The sequence below is a fragment of the Caretta caretta genome, chromosome 18 (genome assembly GCF_965140235.1).
Source record: "Caretta caretta isolate rCarCar2 chromosome 18, rCarCar1.hap1, whole genome shotgun sequence".
NCBI classification, from domain to species: domain Eukaryota; kingdom Metazoa; phylum Chordata; order Testudines; family Cheloniidae; genus Caretta; species Caretta caretta.
Window position 1 is genome coordinate 3,314,411 of NC_134223.1, and position 27,753 is coordinate 3,342,163.

The 27,753-nt window shown below is 46.0% G+C and overlaps 1 protein-coding gene across 1 annotated transcript; it reads right to left on the minus strand.

Annotated features, from left to right (window-relative positions):
• Positions 1–6,486: 6,486 nt before the first annotated feature.
• Positions 6,487–26,585, minus strand: LOC125624515 (claudin-16-like). Its single transcript, XM_048825295.1, has 4 exons — positions 26,472–26,585; positions 25,087–25,189; positions 23,063–23,227; positions 6,487–6,686 (listed from the first exon to the last, which is right to left on the minus strand). The coding sequence occupies exons 1-4, from the start codon at positions 26,583–26,585 to the stop codon at positions 6,487–6,489; spliced, it is 582 nt and encodes a 193-aa protein (XP_048681252.1).
• Between the last annotated feature and the right edge of the window lie 1,168 nt (positions 26,586–27,753).

A 27,753-nucleotide genomic window follows, 5' to 3' on the forward strand; every position in this document is an offset into this window, starting at 1 on the left:
GCTCTGGGAATTATTTCTGGGAAGGTCTGTTATACCGAAGGTCAGACAAGATGGTCAAAGTGGTCCCTTTTGGCCTTGGAATCTATGAATCGACATCAGTGGTTGCTGCATTCAGAGAAGTATTTTGCAGCATGCTGTGTGTACATGCACATCGCAACTCCACCCAGAATGTTTCCTTGTCAATAAACTTAACTGATTGGTCCAGTTTTGTGAAAAAAGTAGGAGTGTAAAACAGAATGCTTGTGAGTTGGTGGCTCCCAGGAGCTGCACAGGATACGTAACCATATGCAGATCATTTCCCCCATGTCCAGTGCGCCAAACAACAAGGATTTTTAAACCACATGTGGTTGTGCTGAGTGGCAACAGCGTCTGGAGGGGTTTGCTGCTGGTCACTACCAAAGATGTCAGGATTCCCTCCCCATTCTGAACTCTAGGGCACAGATGTGGGGACATGCATGAAAGACGCCCTAAGCTTATTTCTACCAGCTTAGATTAAAAACTTTCCCAAGGCACAAATCCTTCCTTGTCCTTGCTGCCACCACCAATTGAGTTAGACAAAGATTCAGGAAAAGAACCACTTGGAGTTCCTGTTTCCCTAAAATATCCCCCCAAGCCCTTTCCTGGGGAGGTTTGAGAATAATCTACCAACCAGATAGGTACACCAGAGTCTTAAAAAACAGAACTTTATTATATAGAAAAAAAGTAAAAGAAGTACCTCTGTAAAATCAGGATGGAAGGTAACGTTACAGGGTAATCAGATTCAAAACACAGAGGATTCCCCTCTAGGCAAAACTTTAAAGTTACAAAAAAACAGGGATAAACCTCCCTCTTAGCACAGGGGAAATTCAAAAGCTAAAAACAAAAGATAATGTAAAGCGCCTTGCCTTATTTACTTACTATTTTTGCAATATTGAGACTCATTTTAGGATGATTTTTAGGAGAAGGCGTTTTCTGACCTGATGCTTCTCTGCTTCCCCAGGGAACACACAAAGAAAGAGCACACACAAAGCCTCCCCCCAAGATCTGAAAGTATCTTCTTTCCCCATTGGTCCTTTTGGTCAGGTGCCAACCAGGTTATTTGAGCTTCTTAACCCCTTACAGGTAAGGAGGAATTCTAGGCTACCCTTAGCTGTACGGTTATGACAAAAGCAATGTGAGAGACAGCCCAGGCTGGAGAGAGTTAAGGTGGCACAGCGATCCCACAGTCCCAGGCGGCGCTCTGGAGATCCTGTCACAGGGGGAATGGTAGGTGATATCTCCTCCAGCAAGAGGCAAAGGGGATGTGTGGCTGGAAGAAAGAAAATGGCTGAGAAGGATGGAAGCTGAAGGGCTGGGGGCAGAAAGCAGAAGCCCCGTGTCACTCTTGGGGTATGAGTGTGTGGCCACCAGAAGAGAGGCGAGTCACTGAGTCTGTGGAATTCAGCTAGGCTTTGGTGAGGACAAAGGGCCTGGAGGCGGTCAGAGCTGAAGGGTTCACGATTAGGGAGAAGGCATGGGCCCTGCAGGAGAAGGTCAGGAGAAGGCAAAGGATGGGGGAGCAATGTTGGAGGGAGTGAAACCTTTCAACGTGATTCCTGTCAACACTAAAGGCACTTTGTGGCCTCAGGAATGACTGGAATCCGTTCCTCTTACCATGTCTGTTTGCAGTTGGTTTTCCTCCCTGCTGCCTATGGGGAGAAAGAACATAGCCCCCTTCCATGATCAGTCGGGATTTACACTGCACCTTCCATCTGCGGAATTCAAAGTGCTTTATAGCCCAGCCTCCCCTTTCCCCTGGGAGGGCAGTTTGCACTTGGGGCCTGGGTCTACCAGCAGCAATCTTCAGAGGGACCTGATGCTGAACATGCTCCACTGATACCAGAATCAGGGGAGACCCCTTCTTATGAGAGGGCAAAAGCAGCTTTTCCTGCCGACGCTTTGGAATATTTGTGTTAAATCTCGAAAATGTAACTAGACCAAATCAGAATCCACAGTGCTCATGACTGACCTTTATTAAGCAGGTGCTCAGCCTAGCACGTATATCATGCTAACATGACACCATCTTCAACAAACGCCCATATCTTGCCAAAATGATGCCAGCCTCTGTGTGGAGTACCTTAAAGCCCCTTGCAGCTACGCTACACTTACAGAACGCTACAGAAACTTTCATTAATTACCCTAAAAACACATCAAGGTTCTGGAAAATTGAGTGAGATAATTGTTCACGGTCAAAAGCCACTGTCACAATCTGGAAGCTGATATGATGCCTCAGATCCACTTCAAAAGCAAATCCAGAGAAAATTTCAGGAGGTTTGGGTGCTTTGGAGGAGCAGCAGACAGAGTGTGGGACTGAAGGCAGGTATCCTTGGAGGTACAGCTACTTCATTACACTCGGGAGTTTATCATATACATCTGCCCAGTGGCAGTTCTTCCAGAGGGGTAGATGGACCTTTGAGGTCTCCTGGAGGGTCTATCATCTGACAGAGAGAAAAGATTTAAAATAATGTAATTGAGAAAGATTATAATCTAGAAAAGAGGTAAAGTCAAGTTGTGACACTACACCGCATATTCTTTGTAGAGATATTGTTATGATATGAATATGGCATAACTAAAATATCTTTTATGCAAGATGGGTCATGTGAGATATCATTGGGAAGGTTATGATTTACTGAATGTGATTATCCTATTTGTGTGCATGTATCATTTCTGTATCTGAGGTTAGGAATATTAACCATGTATCTATTGAAAAAGTGTTTGCACTTGGGGAATGTCCACCAGACAGAATGCAATCAGTCTGGCTGGTTAGTCAATGGGCCATTAGGAAGCACACCAGGACTTTGAAGAGACTAATCTCCCACTTTCCTGAGAAACTTCCTGGGATGCTGCTCCACACTGGAGGGTCATGTGATCCTGTCACCTGGTACTGGACCCCCTTCTTGGCCTGTTGGTATTTTTCCACAAAAGGGGTGGAGACCAAAGTGGGAAACAAAGGATTCCCACCATATGTAAATCCCATTTAAGGCAGCAAAGTGGGTTAATCAGGGCTCTTTTCTTCACTGAATCCCTGCCCAGGATAAGAAACAAGGACTGGGATGCAGGTGGAGAAGAGCTGAGCCAAGCCTGGAAAAGGTGTCTGGTCTGTGACAGAAATGCCTAAAACAACATTTAGGGTGAGAAATTACCACTTGTAATCGGTTTCTTTAGTATCTTGACCTTAGTTTGTGTGTTTGTTTTATTTGCTCAATAATCTGCTTTGATCTGTTTGCTAATCCCTATAATCCCTTAAAAATCTAACCTTTGTGATTAATAAACTTGTTTTGTTTTCTAAAACCCAGTTTGTGGGATTCATAAGTGGGGGGGTGGGGAGGCCATGCATATTTTCCTCCACATTGTGGGAGGGGGCAATTTTCATGAGCGCACGCTGTATAGATTTCTGTGCAGTGCAAGACAAACCAATTTTGGGTTTGCACTCCAGAGGGGGTGTGTACTTGAGTGCCAGGCAATTCCTGAGCTGAGTCTTCCCATGCAGAGCTGATTTCAGTGTCTGTGTCTTTCTACAGCTGCTTGTGTCTTTAACTGTGTGTCTCTGTGTGTCTGTGTGTGTGTGTGCTGGAGGAGGCTTGAGGGCCTGGCTCAGCAGGACAGGGTGAGGGAGTCCTGCTGGTGGAACAGGCAGACTCAGTGGTACCCCAGTACATCAGGTGGCACCCTGAACTGAAGGGGGCAACCTGTCAAACAAGTGACTCATTATTATTTATATTCCCCCAGTGGAGATCAGGTCCTTCTTGTGACACTCCCTGAAGTCTCTCATAGTTGACTTTCAGTGACGTGTAGCGTGCATTGACGCTTCCAATCTGGAGCATATGTTGAATAATCCTGTGCTGAAGTCCCACATACATGGCACCTTGTTCTCCAAACCGAAATGGGTGAACAAAAGCCAGGGCGATGCTGAGCCCAGGGGAGTATGTGTGTGTGACCTGCTCCTTTTACTGACAATAGGGTGACTCTACCTGATTATGCTGGGCTGCTGGGTTTCCTTTCTGAGCCAAGGCAGGTAAATCCATGGAGCAGGTTGTCACAATCTCTCAGTATCCTTGTGATACTGAGAAAGGGGATGGGAGGACACCAGGGTCCATATTATCAAAGGCAATTTGCAGCTCCCATTGATTTCAGTGCAATGTGTCCCCACACGCTCAGCATTTTTGAAGACCAGCCACATGAGGGCTTCTGCTCTGGAGTCAGTAGCTCGGCCCATCCAGACACCATAGAGGCTCTGGTTGTTGAATTTTTGACAGGTTCTTCTTTCACTGGTTTGAACCAAACTGGGAATGAAAGCCATTACTGAGCCTTCTTTAACATGCACGCTAACGGGAAGTGAGTGTTTTACATACATATGGCGTACAGAACAACACAGTAATCCCTAGTTTCAGAGTGGTACCCGTGTTAGTTTGTATCAGCAAAAAAACCAAACGAGGAGTACTTGTGGCACCTTAGAGATGAACACATTTATTTTTTGTGGGCTAAAACCCTCTTCATCAGATGCATTCAGTGGAAAATACAGTAGGAAGATATATATATATACACAGAGAACATGAAAAAACTGTAACGAGACTAATCAGTTAAGGTGGGCTATTATCATCACGAGAAAAAAACTTTTGTAGTGATAATCAGGGTGGCCCATTTCAAACAGTTGACAAAAAGGTGTAAGTAACCATAGGGAGAAAATTAGCATGGGGAAATAGTTTTTACTTCGTGTAATGACCCATCCACTCCCAGTCTTTATTCAAGCCGAATTTAATAGTGTCCAATTTGCAAATTAATTCCAATTCTGCAGTTTCTCATTGGAGTCTGTTTTTGAAGTTTTTTTTGTTGGAGAATTGCAACTTTTAGGTTTGAAATTAAGTGACCAGGGAGGTTGAAGTTTTCTCAGACTGGTTTTTGAATGTCATAATTCTTGACATCTGATTTGTGTTCATTTATTCTTTTACATAGAGACTGTCCAGTCTGGCCAATGTACATGGCAGAGGGGCATTGCTGGCACATGATGGAGTATATCACACTGGTAGATGTGCAGGTGAATGAGCCTCTGACGCTGTGGCTGATGAGATTAGGCCCTATGATGGTGTCCCTTGAATAGATATGTGGACAGAGTTGGCAACGGGCTTTGTTGCAAGGATAGATTCCTGGGTTAGTGTTTTTGTTGTGTGGTGTGTGGTTGCTGGTGAGTATTTGCTTCAGGTTGGGAGGCTGTCTGTAAGCAAGGACTGGCCTGTCTCCCAAGATCTGTGAGAGTGATGGGTCGTCCTTCAGGATAGGTTGTAGATCCTTGAAGATGCGTTGGAGAGGTTTTAGTTGGGGGCTGAAGGTGATGGCTAGTGGCGTTCTGTTATTTTCTTTGTTGGCCTGTCCTGTAGTAGGTGACTTCTGGGTACTTTTCTGGCTCTGTCAATCTGTTTCTTCACTTCAGCAGGTGGGTATTGTAGTTTTAAGAATGCTTGATAGAGCTCTTGTAGGTGCAAATGCAGTTGTATCTTAAAGGTTGGCTGTAGACAGTGGATCGTGTGGTGTGGTCTGGGTGAAAGCTGGAGGCATGTAGGTAGGAATAGTGGTCAGTAGGTTTCCGGTATAGGGTGGTGTTTATGTGACCATTGCTTATTAGCACCGTAGTGTCCAGGAAGCGGATCTCTTGCGTGGACTGGTCCAGGCTGAGGTTGATGGTGGGATGGAAATTGTTGAAGTCATGATGGAATTCCTCAAGGGCTTCTTTTCCATAGGTCCAGATGATGAATATGTCATCAATGTAGCGCAAGTAGAGTAGGGGCATTAGGGGACGAGAGCTGAGGAAGCGTTGTTCTAAGTCAGCCATAAAAATATTGGCATACTGTGGGGCCATGCGGGTACCCATAGCAGTGCCGCTGACTTGAAGGTATGCATTATGGGAGCAGGGCAAGCATCACAACCAAGGCCAAATGCTAACTAATCTCTTACACTGGCCAGGGCAAATCCAGAATACATTGACTTCAGTGGAGAACGCTGAACCGAATATAGGCCAAGGAGACTCTCCTGATGTTTCTGAGCAGGCTCTCTATCTAAATTATTTTTCTGCCTAAAGAGACATTATGCTGAACAATAATCAATTTGTATTAAAGCAGAAGACATATTTTGTGCTCTCTAAGGATGGTCTTGGCGAAGAAAATGGATGGCTGTGTTCTAGTCTAGGCTAGACCACCACTTGGGGTGTTCCCCTGCATCTGCATGAGGGAAAAGGCTGAGTTTACATCAGCTAAACCTAACCCGAAACTCACCCACTTGTCCTAATGGTGAAGGAAACTAGCCAGTGACATTCACATTTAATATTGATGGGTCAGTGAGATTCTTCAACTGTGACACTGTTCTCCTAAATCTGGGCCAAAAGTTTCAAACTTTGTGTCACTAGGTTTCTGAAGATACTGGACAGTTTGCAAATCTGTTTGTAACTGATTTGTCCCTAGTCGGCTGGTATTGCTACTACTGACCTGTGAAGCTATAAAGGCAGCAGGTTAGCATGATGGATGCCATAAAGCAACCTGTCGAACCAACCATTCCCAGCCAGCAAGACCACCCGAAGTCGTAGTGGATCCCCAGGAATATGTCGTGTAATATCAGAGTGGCTCTCTCCACATAGACATCCACCGCATACCACACGGAGCCGACCATGCCAAGGACACCTAGCAAAAGAACAAAGTGAGCTGAGAAACACCTGCACAGAACGCTCCCTACAGACGTCACACCAGCCACTCTCCTTGGGGGAACAGGCCAGGCCAGTCTGACCGGGGTGCCAATCCCAAGGCTTCAAATATCATGAGTTAGACTGCAAAATAATATAATATTTGGGGAGGGAAAGAGAAGAGGAGAAGGGTAGTAAAATCTCTCTGAACCCCTGGGGTTCACCCTGGGGTGAGGGAGCTGCCTTTCTATCCCTCTCCGTCTGCCTCCCCTACTGTGGCCCTTTTTGTCCCCTCCCTGTCTCCTTTGCTGCACCAGGCATCTCTCCCCCACACACATTCTCCTTCCATGCTCCCCAACAGCCTCCTTTCCCCACCTGTTGCCTCAATTTATCTTCCCACACATTTCCCTCCCTGACCTTTCCCAGCTTCCTACTCCTCACATTCTGCTTCTCTGAGCCTCCATTTGCCTGCATCCTTCAGCCTCTTCCTGCACCGCCAAATTATCCTTCACTCCCTATCTCCCTCCACCTCCCCCCATTTCCTTTGCTCCCTTGAACACCTCCTGCTCCCCATTCCACTACACCCCAATCTCTTTCTGGTGTTGTCTCTTTCCCCTACCTCCACCCAATTCCCTGTCCAATTCCCTAACCATAGAACACGAGGGTGAGCATCCTCCTCTGCAGACAGTCTGGCTTCAGCTCTATTGGGAACAATGGGATAGAGTGGCCATCTTTACTAGGTGCAGCCTCACTTTCACCTGCAGGGAAATGGGCACCATCTTGAATAAGGGCAGCCTGTGGCTTCAGCCCCAGTGTGTCAGGAGTTGCAGAAGAGCTGGCCTCTGGGCACGCTAACAAGCACAGCTGGCCTGTGGATGGTTGCCTAATTGGCTATGCTGCATGATTGGTTGGAAGAGTCAGCAGACTGGGGCTGAAGCCCAAAAGCAGTAGTTCAGTGGCTGCTCAAAGCAGTTGCCCATGGCTGCAATAGCTCTTACGCCGGCTTGTTCCCAGCCCTGCCCCTGCCTTGGCCCCAGCCTTGCCTCAGTCCGTAGAATCTGCTTCTCACCCTCGGATCTGATTCCTGGCTTCTGACTCCAGCTGGCCCTTGGCTCTGGCATCTGGCCTCTGACTCCAGCTCTGATGCTGGGCTCCAATTCCTGGCTTTTGACACCTGCTCTAACCACTAGGCATGACCACTCACATCCATCATTGACAGTTTGAGCAGTCCCTCTGCAAACAATAAGAGAACCAGAGCTGATGTGGTGAGCATGACTTCTACAATCCCTCTCTGACGGAGCTAGTGGGAGCCCTATGGACCTTGTAGGCCCAAGTTGCCACCCTGCAGGTGTAGAATGCAGTCCTGTAAAACTCAAGTCATGCCGCCTTCAACCCCAACCCCTGCTCCCCACAAGCCCAAGCTCCTACTGCCTGACTAATTTAACGATGATCACAACAAATTCTGTGCGTTCCTAAGTCAGGGTCATCTCCACTACATGCGTCCGATGAAGCGGGCTGTAGCTCACGAAAGCTCATGCTCAGATAAATTGGTTAGTCTCTAAGGTGCCACAAGTCCTCCTTTTCTTTCTCCTATTTCTGCTATGCCCACAGTCACACCCCCCACTGATCAAGCCCAAGTGGGATTGATTATCAGCCTGCTTATCAGGAAGTCCCTGGCTTGGGTGTTTTTGCTCCTGAAAAAATCAAACCCCTTTCTGGGACACCTTGAAGACTTCATCAGAGCTATGGCAGTGACATTCGATGACCCAAGTCACGAGTGTGTGGCCAAAGTGTTGCAACAGGGATGCTGGCCCTTCGCTAAATATGCCGCAGAGTTCCAGTGTTAGAAAGCAAATGGAGTAAGGCTGCCCAGCATTATCATTTCCAGCTTGGCCTAATGACCATATTAAAGATGAACTGGCATGTTGGACTCCTCATCTGGCTTGGCTGCCTTAGCTGACCGATCGAGCAAAACACCTCCAGGAAAAAGGATGGCCCTCCTGGCTCCTACCAGGCTGCCAGAGCTGGTCCCATTCCCAGTCCCTTCCCCATCGCCTCAGCTCATGCTAGTTGAGCATGTCTGGCCCCACCTCTCTGATCTGGAGAAGAATCAACACCGGACGTAGGGCCTCTGTCTGTAATGTGGAGAAACAGGACACTGTGCAACAAGCTGCCCTGCCAAGGTCTGATCTGCACCTGGGTTGGGAAACGTCAAGCTGCAGTCGCAGTAGCAGAGCTGGGCTGGGTTGGCACCTTCCCCTCTTCCCAGCAGCCCACATCAACACTCAGATACCAGTCCCCTGGTGATAGGCAAGCAGTGTCCAAAACATTTCCAGTTCCCTCTTTGGCTCTGGCACCCTGCAATGCCCAACACCCCCATCGAGGCACTGGTGGAGTCAGTTGCCTCAGGCAGTTTCATGGATCTGAAGTTTTCCCAAGCACATAATAACCCCATCCAGTGCAACCCCACAAGTTAGCAGAGTCCATAGATAGGTCACTCCTTTCATCAGGACCAGACACCCACCAGATGGCTCCCTAAGAGGTAATTATCCTTTCAGGCTACCTAGGAATCCTCCAGTTTGGGCTAATTCATGCATCTCACTCATCAGTTGGGCTCATTGCCATGACCTGTGCAAGCTCATGGCAGTCAGGCATGATACACTTTGATTCCCCATCTTGCAGACAATCCTGCTTCCTGAGAGCCAAGCTAGGGCCAGCAACCCATTGTGGCTTACTTGGTCCTCCAGAGAAGTCAGAGATGTGAACAGAGGATCCAAAGCCAAACTTGGCAACCCCCTAGGACCTCCCCAGTGACTCCAGGGATTCCTATTAAATATCAACTCTATGCTGATGTTTCCAACAATAAGAAAGCAAACATCTAACTGCCTCATTGCTGGTATGACAGCCCATCGACCTCCAGCCAGAAACAGAGGGTCCCTCTGGGCGCAACTACTCCCTCTCCAAATCTGAAGTACAGATATTCCCAAAATATCTCAAGGAAAACCTGAAGTTCATTCACTCCTCCACATCCCCAGCTGGGGTCCAGTCATCTTCCTGGCAAAGAAAGACTAGTCCCTTCAGCCTTGTGTGGACAACCAAGTGCTGAACAAGATTACAATCCAAAATAGGTTCTTCTCACCACTTATTAATGAGTTGTTCTAAAGACTCCACTCTGCCAAGATCTTCACAAAGTTGCACCTCCACAGAGCTTTTAACCTGGGAAAGATCTGATTGGAAGACTGCCTTCTGTACCAGCTCTGGTCACTTTGAGTATTTTGTCATACCATTTGGATTGTTCAGCACCTCAGCAACTTTCAAGCATTTAATCAATGACACCTTTGAGGACGTTCTGGACCAATTACCTTATAGACTCATAGACTTTAAGGCCAGAAAGGACCATAATGATCATCTAGGCCATAGAACCTCACCCACCCACTCCTGTAATATACCCATACTCTCTAGCTAAGTTACTGAAGTCCTTAAATCATGATTTTAAGACTTCAAATTACCGAGAATCCACCATTTACACTAGCTTAAATCTGCAAGTGACCCATGCCCCAGGCTGCAGAGGAAGGCAACAAACCCCAGAGTCTGCCAATCTGACACAGGGGAAAATTCCTTCCTGACCCCAAATATGGCAATCAGTTAGACACTGGGCATGTGGGCAAGACTCACCAGTCAGACACCTGGGAAAGAATTCTCTGTAGGCTAGATGCGGAGGCTCTGTAGTTATTTAGAGCTTCCCCATCTAGCGTCCCATCACCAGCCATTGCAGATATTTACCAGAAGCCTCTATAAATGTATCAGATGTATTTACCAGCCCCTCTATAAATGTATCAAGCTCTTTCCTGAAGCCAGTTAGGGTTTTTCTTGCCCCTACTGCTCCCCTTGGGAGGCTGTTCCAGAACTTCACTTCTCTGATGGTTAGAAATTTTGTCTAATTTCAAGCCTAAACTTATTGATGGCCAGTTTATATCCATTTGTTCTTGTGTCAGCACTGAATTTAAATAACTCCTCCCCCTCCCTGGTATTTATCCCTCTAATGTATTTATAGAGAGCAATCATAGCTCCCCTCAGCCTTCATTTGGTTAGCCTAAAGAAGCCAAGATCTTTGAGTCTCCTCTCTTAAGGTCAGTTTTCCATTCCTCAGATCATCTTAGTAGCCCTTCTCTGCATCTGTTTCAGTTTGAATTCTTCTTTCTTAAACATGGGAGGCCAGAATTGCACACAATACTCCAGATGAGGTCTCACCAGTGCCTTGTATAATGGTACTAACACTTCCTTTTCTCTACTGGAAATATCTTGCCTGATGCATCCTAGGACTGTATTAGCCATTTTCACAGCCCCATCACACTGGTCATTCATAGTCATCCTGTGATCAACCAATGCACCCAGGTCTTTCTCCTCCGCTTTCAATTCCAACTGATAAATCCCCAGTTTATAGCAAAAATTCTTGTTAGTCCCTAAGTGCATGACCTTGCACTTTGCACTATTAAATTCCATCCCATTTCTATTACTCCAATTTTCAAGGTCATCGAGGTCTGGTATGATATTTTGGTCCTCCTCCATTTTGGCAATACCTCCCATCTTGTGTAATCTGCAAAATTTTAGCACACTCCCACCTTTTGTGCCAAAGTCATTAATAAAACTGTTAAATAAGATAGATCCCATGACCAGTCCCTGCAGAACTCCACTAGTAACATCTCTCCAGCCTGACAGTTCACCTTTCAGTATGACCCATTGCAGTCTCCCCTTTAACCAGTTCTTTATCCGCCTTTCAATTCTCATATTAATCCCATCTCCTCCAATTTAACTATTAATTTCCCATTTGGAACTGTATCAGACGCCTTACTGAAATTCAGGTAGATGAGATTTACTGCATTTCCTTTGTCAACAAAAAATAAATAAATAAACAAAATCAATTATCTTCTCAAAGTAGAAGATCAGGTTGGTCTGGCATGATCTACCTTTTGTTGTATTTTATCACAATTACCATTTACCTCTGTGTCTTCAATGATTTTCTCTTTCAAAATTTGTTCCAAGACCTTGCATACAATTGTGGTCAAACTAACAGGCCTGTAGTTTCCCCAATCACATTTTTTCCCTTTCTTTAAAATAGGAGCTATATTCGCAACTCTCAAGTCATAGGGCATGACACCCTGAGTTTACAGACGCATGAAAAGTCCTTGCTATTGGGCTTTCAATTTCATCTGCCAGTTTCTTTAATATACTTGGATGAAGATTATCCAGGCCCCCCGATTTAGTCCCATTAAGATGTTTGAGTTTGACTTCCACCTCGGCTGTGGTAATATCTAATTCCATATCCTCATTCCCATTAGCCACCCTGCCACTACCCCTAAGCTCTTCATTATGTAAGCAGAGTCAGGATGAGTTCTACTCTGACATCTGGTGGTGCGCCTTGGCAGGTCATGGAAAAGAACTCCAGGGGCTGATCTCATTTGCATAGGCACACCCACCCTGCCTAGATGGTCACTTTGGCTGCTGTGGGATCCCCAGTTTCTCTGTTATTGGGGCAGGAAGAATAAAGTGTATTATCCTGATTATGTGAATCAAGGACAGTGGAATTGTACTTGGCTTTTGTTATGATGGAGGGACTTGCCATTAACTAAGTAGCACTCGCTAGGCAAGGGACATGGGTTCCAATTCTCAGTGAATGGAGTGTGGGTGGGGACAGATTTCCTTCTGAGTCACCTGACCTGACCCCTGTAATGGCAGAGCTGATTTTGATTCCACGAGGAGTCTGGTTACAGATTGCAGAGCTAAATTCAGTTTGGGCCAATGGTGTTTCCCCTACTATGAGCTGAAATCACTGAGTACTATGTTAAGTAGCAGGGGGCCTGACGTAATCACTGAGTACTATGTTAAGTAGCAGGGGGCCTGAAGTGATCACTGAGTACTATGTTAAGTAGTAGGGGGCCTGAAGACCTACTGGTGAGCGGCTTGAAGGATGGCTACTGGAGAGGAGCAGCTGGCTGTGAAGGCTGCAGCAGAAACCCACAGAGAGGCGGGGCAGTTGGCTGTTGGGAGCATGTAAGGTGCCTCTTTACATCCCCCCAATTTCCACACAGGCTGGAACTCTGCAGATGAACTTTTGAACTCTGGACTCACAAAGGACAGAGTTAGAGACTTTTGGGTTGCTGGACTTTGGGGTTGTTGGACTTTTGGGACTTTGGGTGACTTTTGGGTTGCTGGACTCAAGAACCAAAGGGAAAGGACACAGCCCAATTTGCTTGATGTGGGTTTTTGCTCATGGTTTGTGTTATGAATCCTGTTGGTGGTGTTTCCCCAACATAATGCCACATTGTTTCTCTCTGTTATTAAAAGGCTTTAGCCACACTCAGACTCTGTGCTTGTGAGAGGGGAAATATTGCCTCTTAGAGGCGCCCAGGGGAGGGGAGGTGGTTATATTTATCCCAGGTCACTGGGTGGGGCCTCAAGCCGGTTTTGAATTGTGTTATTGGAACCCCTAGATACTGAACCCGTCCCTTGTTGCTGCCAACTCAAACAGGCAGAAGGGTTCCAATTATACTTATTAAAACCGAGGCAAGTTATTTGTTTATGTGTTGGGCCATGCATAGATTATCATTAATCTCCACCCCATCCTCGGTGCTTAGCGGTCCCCCTTCTCTATTTGTTTTCTTTTTATTTATATGGCTATAGAACCTTTTACTATTGGTTTTACTCTCCTTTGCAAGGTCCAACTCTGCTGGCTTTTGGCAGCTCTCAGTTTTCTCATACACTTTCTGACCTCCAAGAGGTAGTGTTCCTTGCTAATGCATCTCATCTTCCATTCCTGGTAGGCTTTCTGCTTTCACCTGTTTGAGATACTTGCTCATCCAGCTTGGTCTGCAACCCTGCCCTATGAATTTATTCCCCTTACTTGGGATGCAGGCGTCAGATAGTTTCTGCAACTTTGACTAAAAGTAATTCCAAACCTCCTCCCCATTCAGATCCTTGAGTTCTTCGGTCCAGTCCATGTCCCTAATTAGTTTCCTTAATTTTTTAAAGTTTGCCCTTTTGAAATCAAGGACCTTAGTTGCCGACCTGTTTTTGCTTATCCTTCCATTTAATTTAAATTGAATTGACTCATGATCACTCGAACAAAGGTTGCTCCCTACAACCAGTTCTTCTATGGGGTCCTCGCTGCTCACCAATACCAAAACTAAAATGGCATCACCTCTTGTTGGTTCAGTGACTATTTGGTGAAGAAATCTGGGAACTATCACATCCACGAAAATCTGGGCCCCACTATTGTGTACAGCACTTGTCCTCCAGTCTAAATCTGGGACATTAAAGCCTCCCATAATCACACAATCCCCAGTAGTAGTTATTAAAACCATTAAAGAGGTCTCTATCAATATTCAACTCAGCTCATCGGTGTCTGTAGCATATCTCAATCACTATCCCAGGACAATCTCTGTTAGCTTTCTTCCCCAGAGTGTTTTTGACCCAAAGAGTTTCTGTTTTATCCATCCCATCACTTCTAATTTCTTGACAGTCTACTTCATCATTAATATACGGTGCTATTCCACCATCTTTACCTTTATTTTTGTCTTTCCTGAACAGCATATACCCTTTAAAACCTGTACTCCAGTCCTGACCACTATTCCACCATGTTGTTGTTATCCTATATTATCTAGTTTCATTTCCTGCACCAGTAGCTCTAGTTCCTCTATTTTGTTACCCAGGCTCCTTACGTTGGTGTATAAACATATTAGCTGTTTCTGCTTGGCTTCGCCCCCCTTCCTCACCCAATTGGATAAAATCATTCTACTGTCAGTATTGCCTACCTGACTGTTAGCTTCACTGGTATCAGCACTTTATCTCCTCTTAATGTCCATTCCCCTACCCACTGCTCTTCCTTTTTCCATCGCTGTGTCCTTTCTTCTGGATTTTCCTCCCAGTCAATATTAGATAAGACATGGAGATTACATGAACATCTCCTTCTCCTCTGAGTTCCTAATTTAAAGCTCTTTTAATCAGTTATTCCAACCTCCATCACAGAAGTCTATTTCTCTCACTCCTCTGGTGGAGTCCATCACATGAGAACAGTTCTCTGTCCATGAATGCCTCCCAGTGGTTGAACATCCCAAAGCTGCCCTCATAGCTGCTTGGGCCATCTGTTGATCATCATAATCTTACTGTGTCTTCACTCTCCTTCTCTAGAGACAGGTAGAATCCCGCTGACGATCCACAGAGCCTCCATATCTTTGAGTGTCTTCCCCAGCCTGGCATAGTCTCCCTTGATACATTTGAGTGAGAATCTGGCGGTATCATTGGTTCCTATGTGGAGGACAATCAGTGGATTCTTTCCTGCTCTCATTAGGATACTCTTGAGCCTCAGGTTCACATCCCCTATCTTAGCTCCAAGCAGACAACACACCCTTCTGTTCTCTGGATCAGCTCTGGTGACAGGCTTGTCTGTTCTTTATAGACCTGTCCCTTCCTGGTGTTGGTGTGGTTCGCCAGCCTACTTCCTGTTCTTTCTGGCTGCAAGTCCTCTCATCTTTTGTTCCCTCTTGCTGTCTTCTGTGAGTCATCCTGTAGCCTCCTGGGGCTCTGAACTCTGACTGTCTCCACTGACTCGTCCCCTCTTCTTATAGGACTAGCCTCTCTTCTCTTCTTTCTGGCCTGTCCACCTTCTGTTACTGCCTGATGTACACCTTCATTTTCCAACTCAGCAAACCTGTTCCTGAGCTCTATTTCTTCTTCATTAGCCAGTCTTTTCCTCTACCTGGTTCTCATAGTCACTTGCATCCACTGGTCACTTTCCTCACCATAGAATCATAGAATAACAGAGTTGGAAGGGACCTCAGGAGGTCATCTAGTCCAACCCCCTGCTCAAAGCAGGACCAATCCCCAATTAAATCATCCCAGCCACGGCTTTGTCAAGCCTGACCTTAAAAACTTCTAAGGAAGGAGATTCCACCACCTCCCTAGGTAACGCATTCCAGTGCTTCACCACCCTCCTAGTGAAAAAGTTTTTCCTAATATCCAACCTAAACCTCTCCCACTGCAACTTGAGACCATTACTCCTTGTTCTGTCATCTGCTACCACTGGTATGAGAACAGTCTAGATCCATTCTTTTTTGGAACCCCCTTTCAGGCAGTTGAAGGCAGCTATGAAATCCCCCCTCATTCTTTTCTTCTGCAGACTAAATAATCCCAGTTCCCTCAGCCTCTCCTCATAAATCATGTGTTCCAGTCCCCTAATCATTTTTGTTGCCCTCCGCTGGATTCTTTCCAATTTTTCCACATCCTTTTTGTAGTGTGGGGCCCAAAACTGGACACAATACTCCAGATGAGGCCTCACCAATGTCGAATAGAGGGGAACGATCACATCCCTCGATCTACTGGCAATGCCCCTACTTATACAGCCCAAAATGCCGTTAGCCTTCTTGGCAATGAGGGCACACTGTTGACTCATATCCAGCTTCTCGTCCACTGTAACCCCTAGGTCCTTTTCTGCAGAACTGCTGCCTAGCCACTCGGTCCCTAGTCTGTAGCAGTGCATGGGATTCTTCTGTCCTAAGTGCAGGACTCTGCACTTGTCCTTGTTGAACCTCATCAGATTTCTTTTGGCCCAATCCTCCAATTTGTCTAGGTCCCTCTGTATTCTATCCCTACCCTCCAGCGTATCTACCTCTCCTCCCAGTTCAGTGTCATCTGCAAACTTGCTGAGGGTGCAATCCACGCTATCCTCCAGATCATTAATGAAGATATTGAACAAAACCGGCCCCAGGACCTACCCTTGGTGGACTCCGCTTGATACTGGCTACCAACTGGACATGGAGCCATTGATCACTACGTGTTGAGCCCAATGATCTAGCCAGATTCTATCCACCTTATAGTCCATTCATCCAGCCCATACTTCTTTAACTTGCTGGCAAGAATACTGTGGGAGACAGTGTCAAAAGCTTTGCTAAAGTCAAGGAATAACACATCCACTGCTTTCCCCTCATCCACAGAGACAGTTATCTCATCATAGAAGGCAATAAGATTAGTCAGGCATGACTTGCCCTTGGTGAATCCATGCTGGCTGTTCCTGATCACTTTTCTCTCCTCTAAGTGCTTCAGAATTGATTCCTTGAGGACCTGCTCCATGATTTTTCCAGGGATTGAGGTGAGGCTGACTGGCCTGTAGTTCCCAGGATCCTCCTTCTTCCCTTTTTTTAAAGATGGGCACTACATTAGCCTTTTTCCAGTTGTCTGGGACCTCCCCCGATCGCCATGAGTTTTCAAAGATAATGGCCAATGGCTCTACAGTCACATCCACCAACTCCTTTAGCACCCTTGGATGCAGTGCATCTGGGCCCATGGACTTGTGCTTCAGCTTTTTTAAATAGTCCCAAACCACTTCTTTCTCCACAGAGGGCTGGTCACCTCCTCCCCATTCTGTGCTGCCCAGTGCAGTAGTCTGGGAGCTGACCTTGTTTGTGAAGACAGAGGCAAAAAAAGCACTGAGTACATTAGCTTTTTCCACAGCCTCTGTCACTAGGTTGCCTCCCTCATTCAGTAAGGGGCCCACACTTTCCTTGACTTTCTTCTTGTTGCTAACATACCTGAAGAAACCCTTCTTGTTACTCTTAACATCTCTTGTTAGTTGCAACTCGAAGTGTGATTTGGCCTTCCTGATATCACTCCTGCATGCCTGAGCAATATTTTTATACTCCTCCCTGGTCATTTGTCCAATCTTTCACTTCTTGTAAGCTTCTTTTTTGTGTTTAAGATCAGCAAGGATTTCACTGTTAAGCCAAGCTGGTCGCCTGCCATATTTACTATTCTTTCTAAACATTGGGATGGTTTGTTCCTGTAACTTCAATAAGGATTCTTTAAAATACAGCCAGCTCTCCTGGACTCCTTTCCCCCTCAAGTTATTCTCCCAGGGGATTCTGCCCATCAGTTCTCTGAGGGAGTCAAAATCTGCTTTTCTGAAGTCCAGGGTCCTATTCTGCTGCTCTCCTTTCTTCCTTGTGTTAGGATCCTGAACTCGATCATATCATGGTCACTGCCTCCCAGGTTCCCATCCACTTTTGCTTCCCCTACTAATTCTTCCCTGTTTGTGAGCAGCAGGTCAAGAAGAGCTTTGCCCCTAGTTGGTTTCTCCAGCACTTGCACCAGGAAATTGTCCCCTACACTTTCCAAAAACTTCTTGGATTTTCTGTGCACCACTGTATTGCTCTCCCAGCGATATCAGGGTGATTGAAGTCTCCCATGAGAACCAGGGTGTGCGATCTAGTAACTTCCATTAGTACCCGGAAGAAAGCCTCGTCCGCCTCATCCCCCTGGTCTGGTGGTCTCTAGCAGAGTCCCACCATGGCATCTCCCTCGTTGCTCACACTTCTAAACTTAATCCAGAGACTCTCAGGTTTTTCTGCAGGTTCATACTGGAGCTCTGAGCAGTCATACTGCTCCCTTACATACAATGCAACTCTCCCACCTTTTCTGCCCTGCCTGTCCTTCCTGAACAGTTTATATCCATCCATGCAAGTACTCCAGTCATGTGAGTTATCCCACCAAGTCTCTGTTATTCCAATCACATCATAATTCCTTGACTGTGCCAGGACTTCCAGTTCTCCCTTCTTGTTTCCCAGGCTTCTTGCATTTGTGTATAGGCACTTAAAATAACTCACTGATCGTCCCGCTTTCTCAGTATGAGGCAGGAGCTCTTGCGCTCTCCTGCTCGTGCTTCCTCCCGATATCCCACTTCCCCACTTAGCTCAGGGCTTTGGTCTCCTTCCCCAGTGAACCTAGTTAAAAGCCCTCCTCACTAGGTTAGCCAGCCTACTTGTGAAGATGCTCTTCCCTCTCTTCATTAGGTGGAGCCCGTCTCTGCCTAGTACTCCTCCTTCTTGGAACACCATCCCAGGGTCAAAGAATCCAAAGCCTTCTCACTGACACCACCTGCGTAGCCATTCGTTGACCCAGCAGTCTCCCCTCAGAGTTTTCCAGTCTAGCTTGCATCTGTGTGTGTTAACATTTGCCTTCAGCCTCCTCTTGCCTTCCTTGCATCATCTGCTCAAATCCCCTTCAAAACTCAACCATAGTTTCCAACTGCATCTCCAAACCTCAGATCTTCTCTTCCATCAGCTCTGTCAGGCAGCACTTCATACAGACAACCCTCTTTTTGGGTACCCGTTCCATGATAATGTACATCCTGCAGCTTCCACATCTGGTCATCTTTACTGTCTCTTCCATTCCTTAGGTCTAAGCGCCTGTCAAGGGAACAAACAAACAAAAACAAAAAAACAAACACCAAGACAAAACCTGATCACTGCACAGTCCCTTCCCCAAACAAACTTCCTCAAACTCCCCCTACTTTCAGCTCTGTTTCTGGCTCCTATGCCACTGTGCCTGTGTCGTTGGCTGCCTGAATGACATCCTCATTTTCTCTGAAAGTCACTTGAAAAAGAATATGAACCAGTCACTTCTTGATCTGCACAAGCTGGCAATTGACAAGAATGACCCTCATTTGTGTGACTTCATTATTCATTATTTGTGTGAAAGTCAGGACTGCCAGAATCATCATGTGCACACTGTCTTGGAGAGATTCTGCCAAAACCACCTCTACACATTGCTTGTGAAACATGAGTTCAATAAGGACACCTTAGAAGTCCCAAGGGACTCACCAGGGACTCATGGCAGTAACAGCCAATTGTGCTGCACCCAAGGATGTACATGGAGTGCAGCAATTCCTGAGGTTTGCCAATATCTAGTGATTTATTAAAGGATTCTCTAGCCTGGTTGTACCCCTAATGGCACTCTTGCAAAAGGGGGCCTGGTTTGCCTAGTCCACAGAGGCTCCATTGGCCTTTGATCAACTGAAGAGTGCATTCACCTCAGAATCTACCCTGATTCACCCATATCCCACTAAACCATTTATGAGTAAGGCTGGCATCTCAAACTTTGCCATAGGTGCGTATTATCTCAACAGGTAGGGCCCTGCAACCAGCTCCATCCCTGTGCTTTTTATTCTCAGAAGGTAATCCCAGCAGAGAAAAATCAACTACACTATTACCAAATTACCTCCACTATTTAACATGGCCTGGAAGAAGACATAAAATCATCATTGATATAGTTCGCAGATGACACAAAAATTGGGGCATGGTGAATAATGATACAAAAGACTCTAGACTACTTGGTAAGATGGGCTCAAGCAACAGTATGCATTTTAATATGGCTAAATGTAAATGCATACATCTGGGAACAAAGAATGTGGGCTGTAGTTACCAGACTGGGGATTCTATCCTGGGAAGCAGTGACTCTGAAAAAGATTTGGGGATGGTGATGGATAATCAGATGAACATGAGCTGCCAGTGTGATTCTGTGCTTAAAAGGGCTAATGCAATCCCTGGAATAAACAGGGGAAACTTGAGGAGGAGCAAAGAGGTTATTTTACCTCTTTATTTGGCATTGGTGCAACTGCTGCTGGAATACTGCAACCAGTTCTAGTGTCCACATTTCAAGAAGGATGTTGATAAATTGGAGAGGGCTCAGAGAAGAGTCATGAGAATGATTAAAGGATTAGAAAACCTACCTTATAGTGATAGACTCAAGGAGCTCCATCTATTTATCTTAACAAAGAGAAGATTAAGTGGGAATGTGATTCATAGAATCATAGAATATCAGGGTTGGAAGGGACCCCAGAAGGTCATCCCCCTGCTCGAAGCAGGACCAATTCCCAGTTAAATCATCCCAGCCAGGGCTTTGTCAAGCCTGACCTTAAAAACCTCTAAGGAAGGAGATTCTACCACCTCCCTAGGTAACGCATTCCAGTGTTTCACCACCCTCTTAGTGAAAAAGTTTTTCCTAATATCCAATCTAAACCTCCCCCACTGCAACTTGAGACCATTACTCCTCGTTCTGTCATCTGCTACCATTGAGAACAGTCTAGAGCCATCCTCTTTGGAATCCCCTTTCAGGTAGTTGAAAGCAGCTATCAAATCCCCCCTCATTCTTCTCTTCTGCAGGCTAAACAATCCCAGCTCCCTCAGCCTCTCCTCATAAGTCATGTGTTCCAGACCCCTAATCATTTTTGTTGCCCTTCGCTGGACTCTCTCCAATTTATCCACAGATTCAATCAATATGAACCTACATGGGGATTAAATATTTAATAACGGCTCTTCACTCTAACAGAGAAATATACACCACAATGCAATGGCTGGAAGCTGAAGCTAGATCAACTGAGACTAGACATAAAATGCACTTTTTAATAGCGAGGGTAATTAACCACTGGAATAATTTACTTAGGTTGTGGTGGATTCTCCATCACTGATCATTCTGAAATCAAGACTGAATGAGTTGTTAAAAGATTATTTTGGGGAAGTTTTATGGCCTGTGTTACGCAGGAGGTCAGATTGGATGATCACATTGGTCCATTCTGGCCTTGGAATCTATGAATCCATCCCATAATACCATCCATATCCCATAATTTTCATACAGTTTTTTTTAAATCCCACAAACCTATGCAGCACTTTTCAGTCTTTGCCATGTCTGACCAGAAGCAAGCGGCTCGCTGAGCTCTGCACTGTTCTCATGAATGTTGCAAGTACAGAATGCACAATTCTCCTGTATGTGCTGAACCTCAGCAAGTACCACTACAGCTCGAAAAAACAATTCAGACTTGTTGGTGTCATTCACAGAGAAGCGGCAGACAGTGGAGTGCCGCTTTTGGGTCTGAGAAACGAGCACTGGGTGCTGTGATCTGAGTCTAATACGCGTGTGGGATGGTGAGCAGCAACTACAGACCTTTTAGATGTGAAAGGCCACGTTCCTGGACCTGTGTGCCAAGCTTGCCTTTGCCCACCAGTACAAGGACACCAGAATCAGAGCTGCATTGACAGTGGAGAAGCAAGCAGTCATCGCACTCTGGAACCTTGCAATACTGGATTGCAAGTACTGGACTGGGCAGAGGGAAATCATTTTGGAGTTGGAAAACCCGCTCTGGGGGCAGTCATCATGCAAGTGTGTAGGGCCATTTACCATCTCCTGCTACACAGGACTGTGATTCTTGGCAATGTGCAGGACATAGTGGATGGTTTTGCAGCAATGGAGTTCACAAACTGTGGTGAAGTGACAGACAGCATGCATACCTCTATTTTGGCACTAGCCTTGTCACAGAGCCCATTAATAGAAAGGGCTACTTTTCTATGCTTATACAGGCATTGGTGGATCAACAGGGATGGTCGGGGAAGGTACGTGCACCCTCGCATCTGTAAAAACACAGGACTCGTCACAAAGCTGCAAGCAGAGACAGTCTTTTGTGACTGGCAGATTGGCAATAACACGGTACACATCTGATGAAGTGAGCTGTGGCTCACGAAAGCTCATGCTCAAATAAATTGGTTAGTCTCTAAGGTGCCACAAGTACTCCTTTTCTTTTTGCGAATACAGACTAACACGGCTGTTCCTCTGAAACCTGTCAAAACGCCAAGAGTGATTCTGGGGGACCTTGCTCCCTTGGCTCATGAAGCCGTACACTGGCCACCTCGACAGCATCAAGGAAAGATTCAACTACCAGCACAGCAGGTGCAGAATGACAGTTGAATGTACTTTTGGTAGATTGAAGAGACGCTGGCAGTGTTTACTCACTAGATTGGAGCTCAGTGAGAAAAATATCCTAATGGTTGTAGCTGCCTGTTGTATCCTGTCTGTGAGACAAATTGGGGGAAAACTTCTCTCTACTGCTGCCCTACGGCGGTGGTTCTCAACTAGGGGTACGTACCAGCAGAGGTCTTCCAGGGGGTTCATCAGCTCATCTAGTGAATTGCCTAATTTTACAACAGGCTACATAAAAAGCACTAGCGAAGTCAGTACCAACTAAAATTTCGTACTGCCAATGACTTGTTTATATATACTGTATATACTATACACTGAAATGTCCGTACAATATTTATATTCCAATTGATTTATTTTATACTTATATGGCAAAAATGAGAAAGTAGCCATTCTTCAGTAATAGTGTGTGTGAAACACTTATGTATTTTTATGTCTGATTTTGCAAGCAAGTAGTTTTTAAGTGAGATGTAACTTGAGGGTACGCAAGAGAAATCAGACTCCTGAAAGGGGTGCAGTAGTCTGGAAAGGTTGAGAGCCACTGCCCCACAGCAATGAACTCAACAAGCATCAGCCCCACCCCCACTCCCTCCAGTTGAGACTATCACAGACACCACAGCTCCATCCTACCCACGCCACACCCACCATGACCTGACGCCAGCCCACTCCCTATTCTTTTCATCTATCCAGCTCCACCAGCCCCAGCCACCACCACTCCCCAGGCCCAGTGGATGCAAATCCCATTCCACTGCACAGGTTTGTTATTGACAAGGCCAATTGCTAGTGCTTTGGAACACTTACTTCCAAGGCCAAGGGTTAAGCCAGCCATGTAGCACATCTTCAGTTTGATATGGGGCGCTTCCTTGAGAAACTTGATGCAGTCCAGACCCAACAGCAGCGTAATCAAAGCCAAGCCCGCCAGAATGTCAGCTGTGATCAGCAGTGCTCGCGTCACCACGATCTTCACTGAGAAGAGTGAACAAAGCAAAAACTGGACAGATCACAGTCATGACAGTGTGGATTTGACTCCAAACACCTTCTATCACTCGGTGTTAGGCATGCTGCTGTTCTAGGGTAACACATGTGTGCTATTGTAACCCATGGGTGAGTGTTTGTTACAGGCCCCCCTCTGGCTCTGATCCAAAGAGGACATGAGTCTGTTACAACCGCCAGCTGCAGAGCCTTGGCTCTTTAGCTCAAGCAGTAATAGTTTAGCTTAGCCGTGGAGGTCCCTGGTTCAGTCCTGATATGTTGTCTAAGAGGGTGATTGTCCCACATTATAAGACCACTGCTTATCATGCTGTGCAGTAGTGTCTCATCATTTCCATCTGTTATCTTATATTTAGACTGTGAGCTCTGGAACTGTCTTTTTATTCATGTTGTACAGTGCCTAACACAATGGGGTCATGGGCCATGACTAAGGCTCCTAGGCATAACAATAATAATTAATATAGATATCACAGTATGAGCCATGTCTCGGTGGTGTTGTGTTACTAGTATCAGTCTTCTCACCGCTGCAAGGATTTCACCATGTTCCGCGAGACACAACTGCCTGAATGTCTGAAGCGTTATTTTCCCTTTCCACCGCACTTACAACGATGGTACCAGGCAAATACCCACAATGCGGCGTTTGACAATCCGGGCAGCACAGCACGCATGCTTTACTTGTAATGTAGCTGATGCCAGGGGGAATGCCCACCATCAACATCGATGTATGGTCCATTGGTAGAACTTGTGTGTTTAGGTAAGGCCTTTGTCTTACAGTGAACAGAATAATGACAAGAACAATTGAAGTTCATCTAAAACTGACTCTGGCAGATCCTGTGCTGGTTTAAATTGTCAGAGCTCCGTTGGCATCATTGGAGCTATGGGAATGGACACCAGCTGACATCTCCTCCACTGCCTTTATCTTAATCTGTAATGGTCTTCGCTTGGGGTCTGGTTGGGGAGCTTGGCCTTGTGGTCACAGCCACAACCCCTGTGTGCCAAGGGGGCTGTGGAGAGAGGAGCCCAGGCTCTCCCACTCCACAGAGCTCCGACCCAGGGCCTTTTTGTGCTATCAATAGTCTGGCAACCAAAGCTGCTTAAGGCTGTCCTCCCTGGGCCACTTCCTCTCCTCCTTCCCTCGGGTCAGCTTAGTTCAAATCTTAGTTTCCTGTTGGGAAGTCCAAACCATAATACGTAAGAGGGGGCTACCAATGTCCAGGGTCCACAGATGGGAGAGAGGGGGCTATTTCCCTCTCTGGTTGTCTCTGGGGTGGGTCCTCCCTTCCCTCAAGTAGGGCCCCTTTGGGCAGCTATGTCAGAGCCTTTAGGCTTCCCTCTGCTCTGCTGGAGCTGGGGGCTGCAGATCTGCTCACCTCCAGCTCTGCCACCCAAATGAGCTAATTCCTGTTTTTTAATTCCTCCAGTAGATGGAGCATTTGCTGCAGGTGTGGAGGGATGGGCCTGGCTGAGCCCAAAATAATCCCTTAAACCCTTGTTGTCTAGTATGAGGTCTGTATACTCCATCACACAATCAAAGCTTTTAATGCTATTTAAATGTGACTGTTAAGCAGTGGACTTACCCCTATAAAAGAATCTAAACAACCAAAGAAAAAGAGGAAATTTTTCACATGAAGTTTTACTTCACTTTGGGTTTTTAAGGTTTTGAATGTTTTTATGTGTGTTTTTTTAAAGCATTGGTTGTTACAGTGGGAAGAAGCAAATCATATAGCTTAATGCAAACTCCAAATCACAATGAATTGCTTAACGATGTAACATATGCTTTTGTAAACACACCCTGTTCCCGAACACCCATTCTCATCATGACAAGCAGGACTCACTTGGATGGCCTGCTAAAATGGAATCATACTGGTCACAAGTCCTGATGCCATCTTGCACGTTGGTGACACATTCCCTCCACAGGCCCCGGCATTTGAGGCTGACCTAGAAGAGGAAGAAAGAAAGAGATAGAGACACTCAAGCAAAAAGCATCCCATGATCCTTTGGGGCTAATCTAACCCAAGAAAGCAAAACCTGAGCTACCAGCCAATGGACACAATTTGAAAACTCTCTGTAGTTCACAGGCACAAAACTGGAGATGAAGTAGAAAAGAGCCATGAAAATGATTTGAGAGCTGAAAAAATACCTTACAGTGTTAGTCTAAGAGCTCAATCTGCTTAAACTTTCAAAAAGAAGCTTGAGAGGTGACTTGATTATGGTACATTAGTATCTTCATGAGAAGAAAATGCCAGGTTCTAAAGAATCTAGCAGAGAAAGATTTACAAGAATCGATGGCTGGAAGTTATAGCCAGACAAATTTAAATTAGAAAAAAGGCACACATGTTTAGCAGTTAGAGTGGTTAACCTTTGGAACAAACTACCAAGAGGAGTGGTGGATTTTCTATCTTTTGATGTCGTTAGATCAAAACTTGCTGCTTTTCTGGAAGATACATGTTAGCCAACACAAGTTCCTTGGCTCAACACAGGGGTAACTGGGTGAAATTCTCTGGCAGAACATCAGACTTTGATCTAATGGTCCCTTCTGGCCTTAAACTCTATGAACCTCTATGATTTAATTGGGGATTGGTCCTGCTTTGAGCAGGGGGTTGGACTAGATGACCTCCTGAGGTCCCTTCCAACCCTGATATTCTATGATTCTATGATTCTAACCTATAAAATATGTGAAACAGGTTAAATGCAAAGCACTGTGTGCTCACTGTATGGTGTGTAGGATCTACCCAGCTACGCCTAATCCTTGAGTCATCTTCAACTTGAGTCATCTTCAACAGCAAAGCAAGGGGCAGGTAATACCATCTCTTTCCTCCCCCTGCCCTGCCTCATGGGGTGCAGCCATGAGGCAGGGCAGGGGGAGGAAAGAGATGGTATTACCTGCCCCTTGCTTTGCTACAGAACCCCCATACTGCCCACAGTTCCTAGGACCCTGGTCAAGGCTAGACGTGGGACTTAACGATGGAAGGGATGTATCAGGATCATTGGCAGCTGTGAACCATCAGTCCAGTACTTTCATGGGCTTGCCACAATTTTTGCTACATTGTGAAGTGTTCTCCAAATTTTAAGCTGCATTTAACCTTAAGCTGATATCTATTTCTATGTAAGACACAGTTATGAAAATACATGCAGATGTGCTGTGATACTTCCTAAATTGAAGCAGCTCCTTAGTCACAGCACTGAACACTGAGCAAAAGGCTGTTCTTTTTCTGCTCACCTCCAAGCTATCATCAGCATTAACCATCCAGCAATCGGTGCAGGTGGCTATGACCAGGAAGAGGGTGGAGAGGAGACCCAGGCAGAAAGCCATCAGCTGGAAGATCACACTCATCTGGAACACTGCAGGACCCCAAAGCACAGTGGGTTGACATTGACACATCAGCCCTGAAGAGAAATGAACTTCCCCACCCTAGCCTGGCACTATTTATGCATCCTGATCCCCCAAAGCAGACACCAATACATTCCAACCACACAAGCAGGCAGCATTTGTGCTGCCCACACAGTACTGCTAACTCTGTTTAGAACCAGCAATGAACTCAAGAGATGGAGAATGAAGTCCTGGCTCAACTAAAGTCGATGGCAAAATTCCTCTTGATTTCCAGGCGGCCAGCAATTCGCCCATTGTTTCCAGAACTGTAGTGCAGGATTACAAGGGATCCCTAATAGGCAAATGTCAAACAAAAGTTAGGTAAGCAATTCTCACAGCAAACTGAACACAGCCTCTGCACACAGAATGTGTTCAACAGGAACATTCCACTGCTTGACCAGTCCCCAACAACTTTAGGGGCATGAATGATTGTGGGTCTGTGCTTGGAGGGGGCGGGGATCAGTTGGTTAACCCATGTGGTTCCAGGTCTCTGCACAGGGGGAATAATGGGGTTAAACTACCTGCGGTCAGAGTGAGCGTAAGCAAGCGATAGGGTTATACGTTGTTCCACTGGAGAAGCAGAAGTGGACGAAAAAATGACGGAGGCCCATTTGAAATGGGAAAAGGCTCCTTTGGGGCTGTTTATCATTTCTAGGCTATATAGCCCGTGGTTCTGGAACGCTACAAACATTTTCTTCTCTCAGCTGAAATTGATCATAAGCAGCATAATAGCAATATACCGGCTTTATTAAAACATAGATGGGTTCCTCTGTGTGTGTGCACATGAATGCACGTGTTTATATGTGTACTGGGGTGTTTGTGCATACGTGTGCTCATGTGCATATTAAGAGGAGACAGGTTTTCATGGCCGAGTTAACTCAGGTGATCGGCACCTATGTCTCAGCACTTGCGTTAGCTTAGCGCCAGTGCCTGAGTCCATCGGAATGCTCTTGGACCCCATTCCAGCACCCCAAAAAAGGGCTGGAATGGTGTCTCATGGCACTTATGGGACTTCTGATCCTCGTGTTCCTGCACTGCTTGTGTGTAGCGCTCACCACTCCCTAGCACCCACAGTGCAAAGCCATACCGGAGTAATTGGGTCCTCACCGGGGCTGCACTCACCTGTGTGTGT

What these genes read in the sequence shown, in the direction of transcription:
- LOC125624515 (XM_048825295.1), bottom strand. Translation starts at nt 26,585, where the DNA reads ATGAGTGTGATCTTCCAGCTGATGGCTTTCTGCCTGGGTCTCCTCTCC. An exon ending in CATTTTAGCAGGCCATCCAA is followed by an intron (nt 23,228 to 25,086) that starts GTGAGTCCTGCT and finishes CACTCTTCTCAG; the next exon opens with TGAAGATCGTGGTGACGCGA. An exon ending in CTTAACCCTTGGCCTTGGAA is followed by an intron (nt 6,687 to 23,062) that starts GTAAGTGTTCCA and finishes TTCTTTTGCTAG; the next exon opens with GTGTCCTTGGCATGGTCGGC.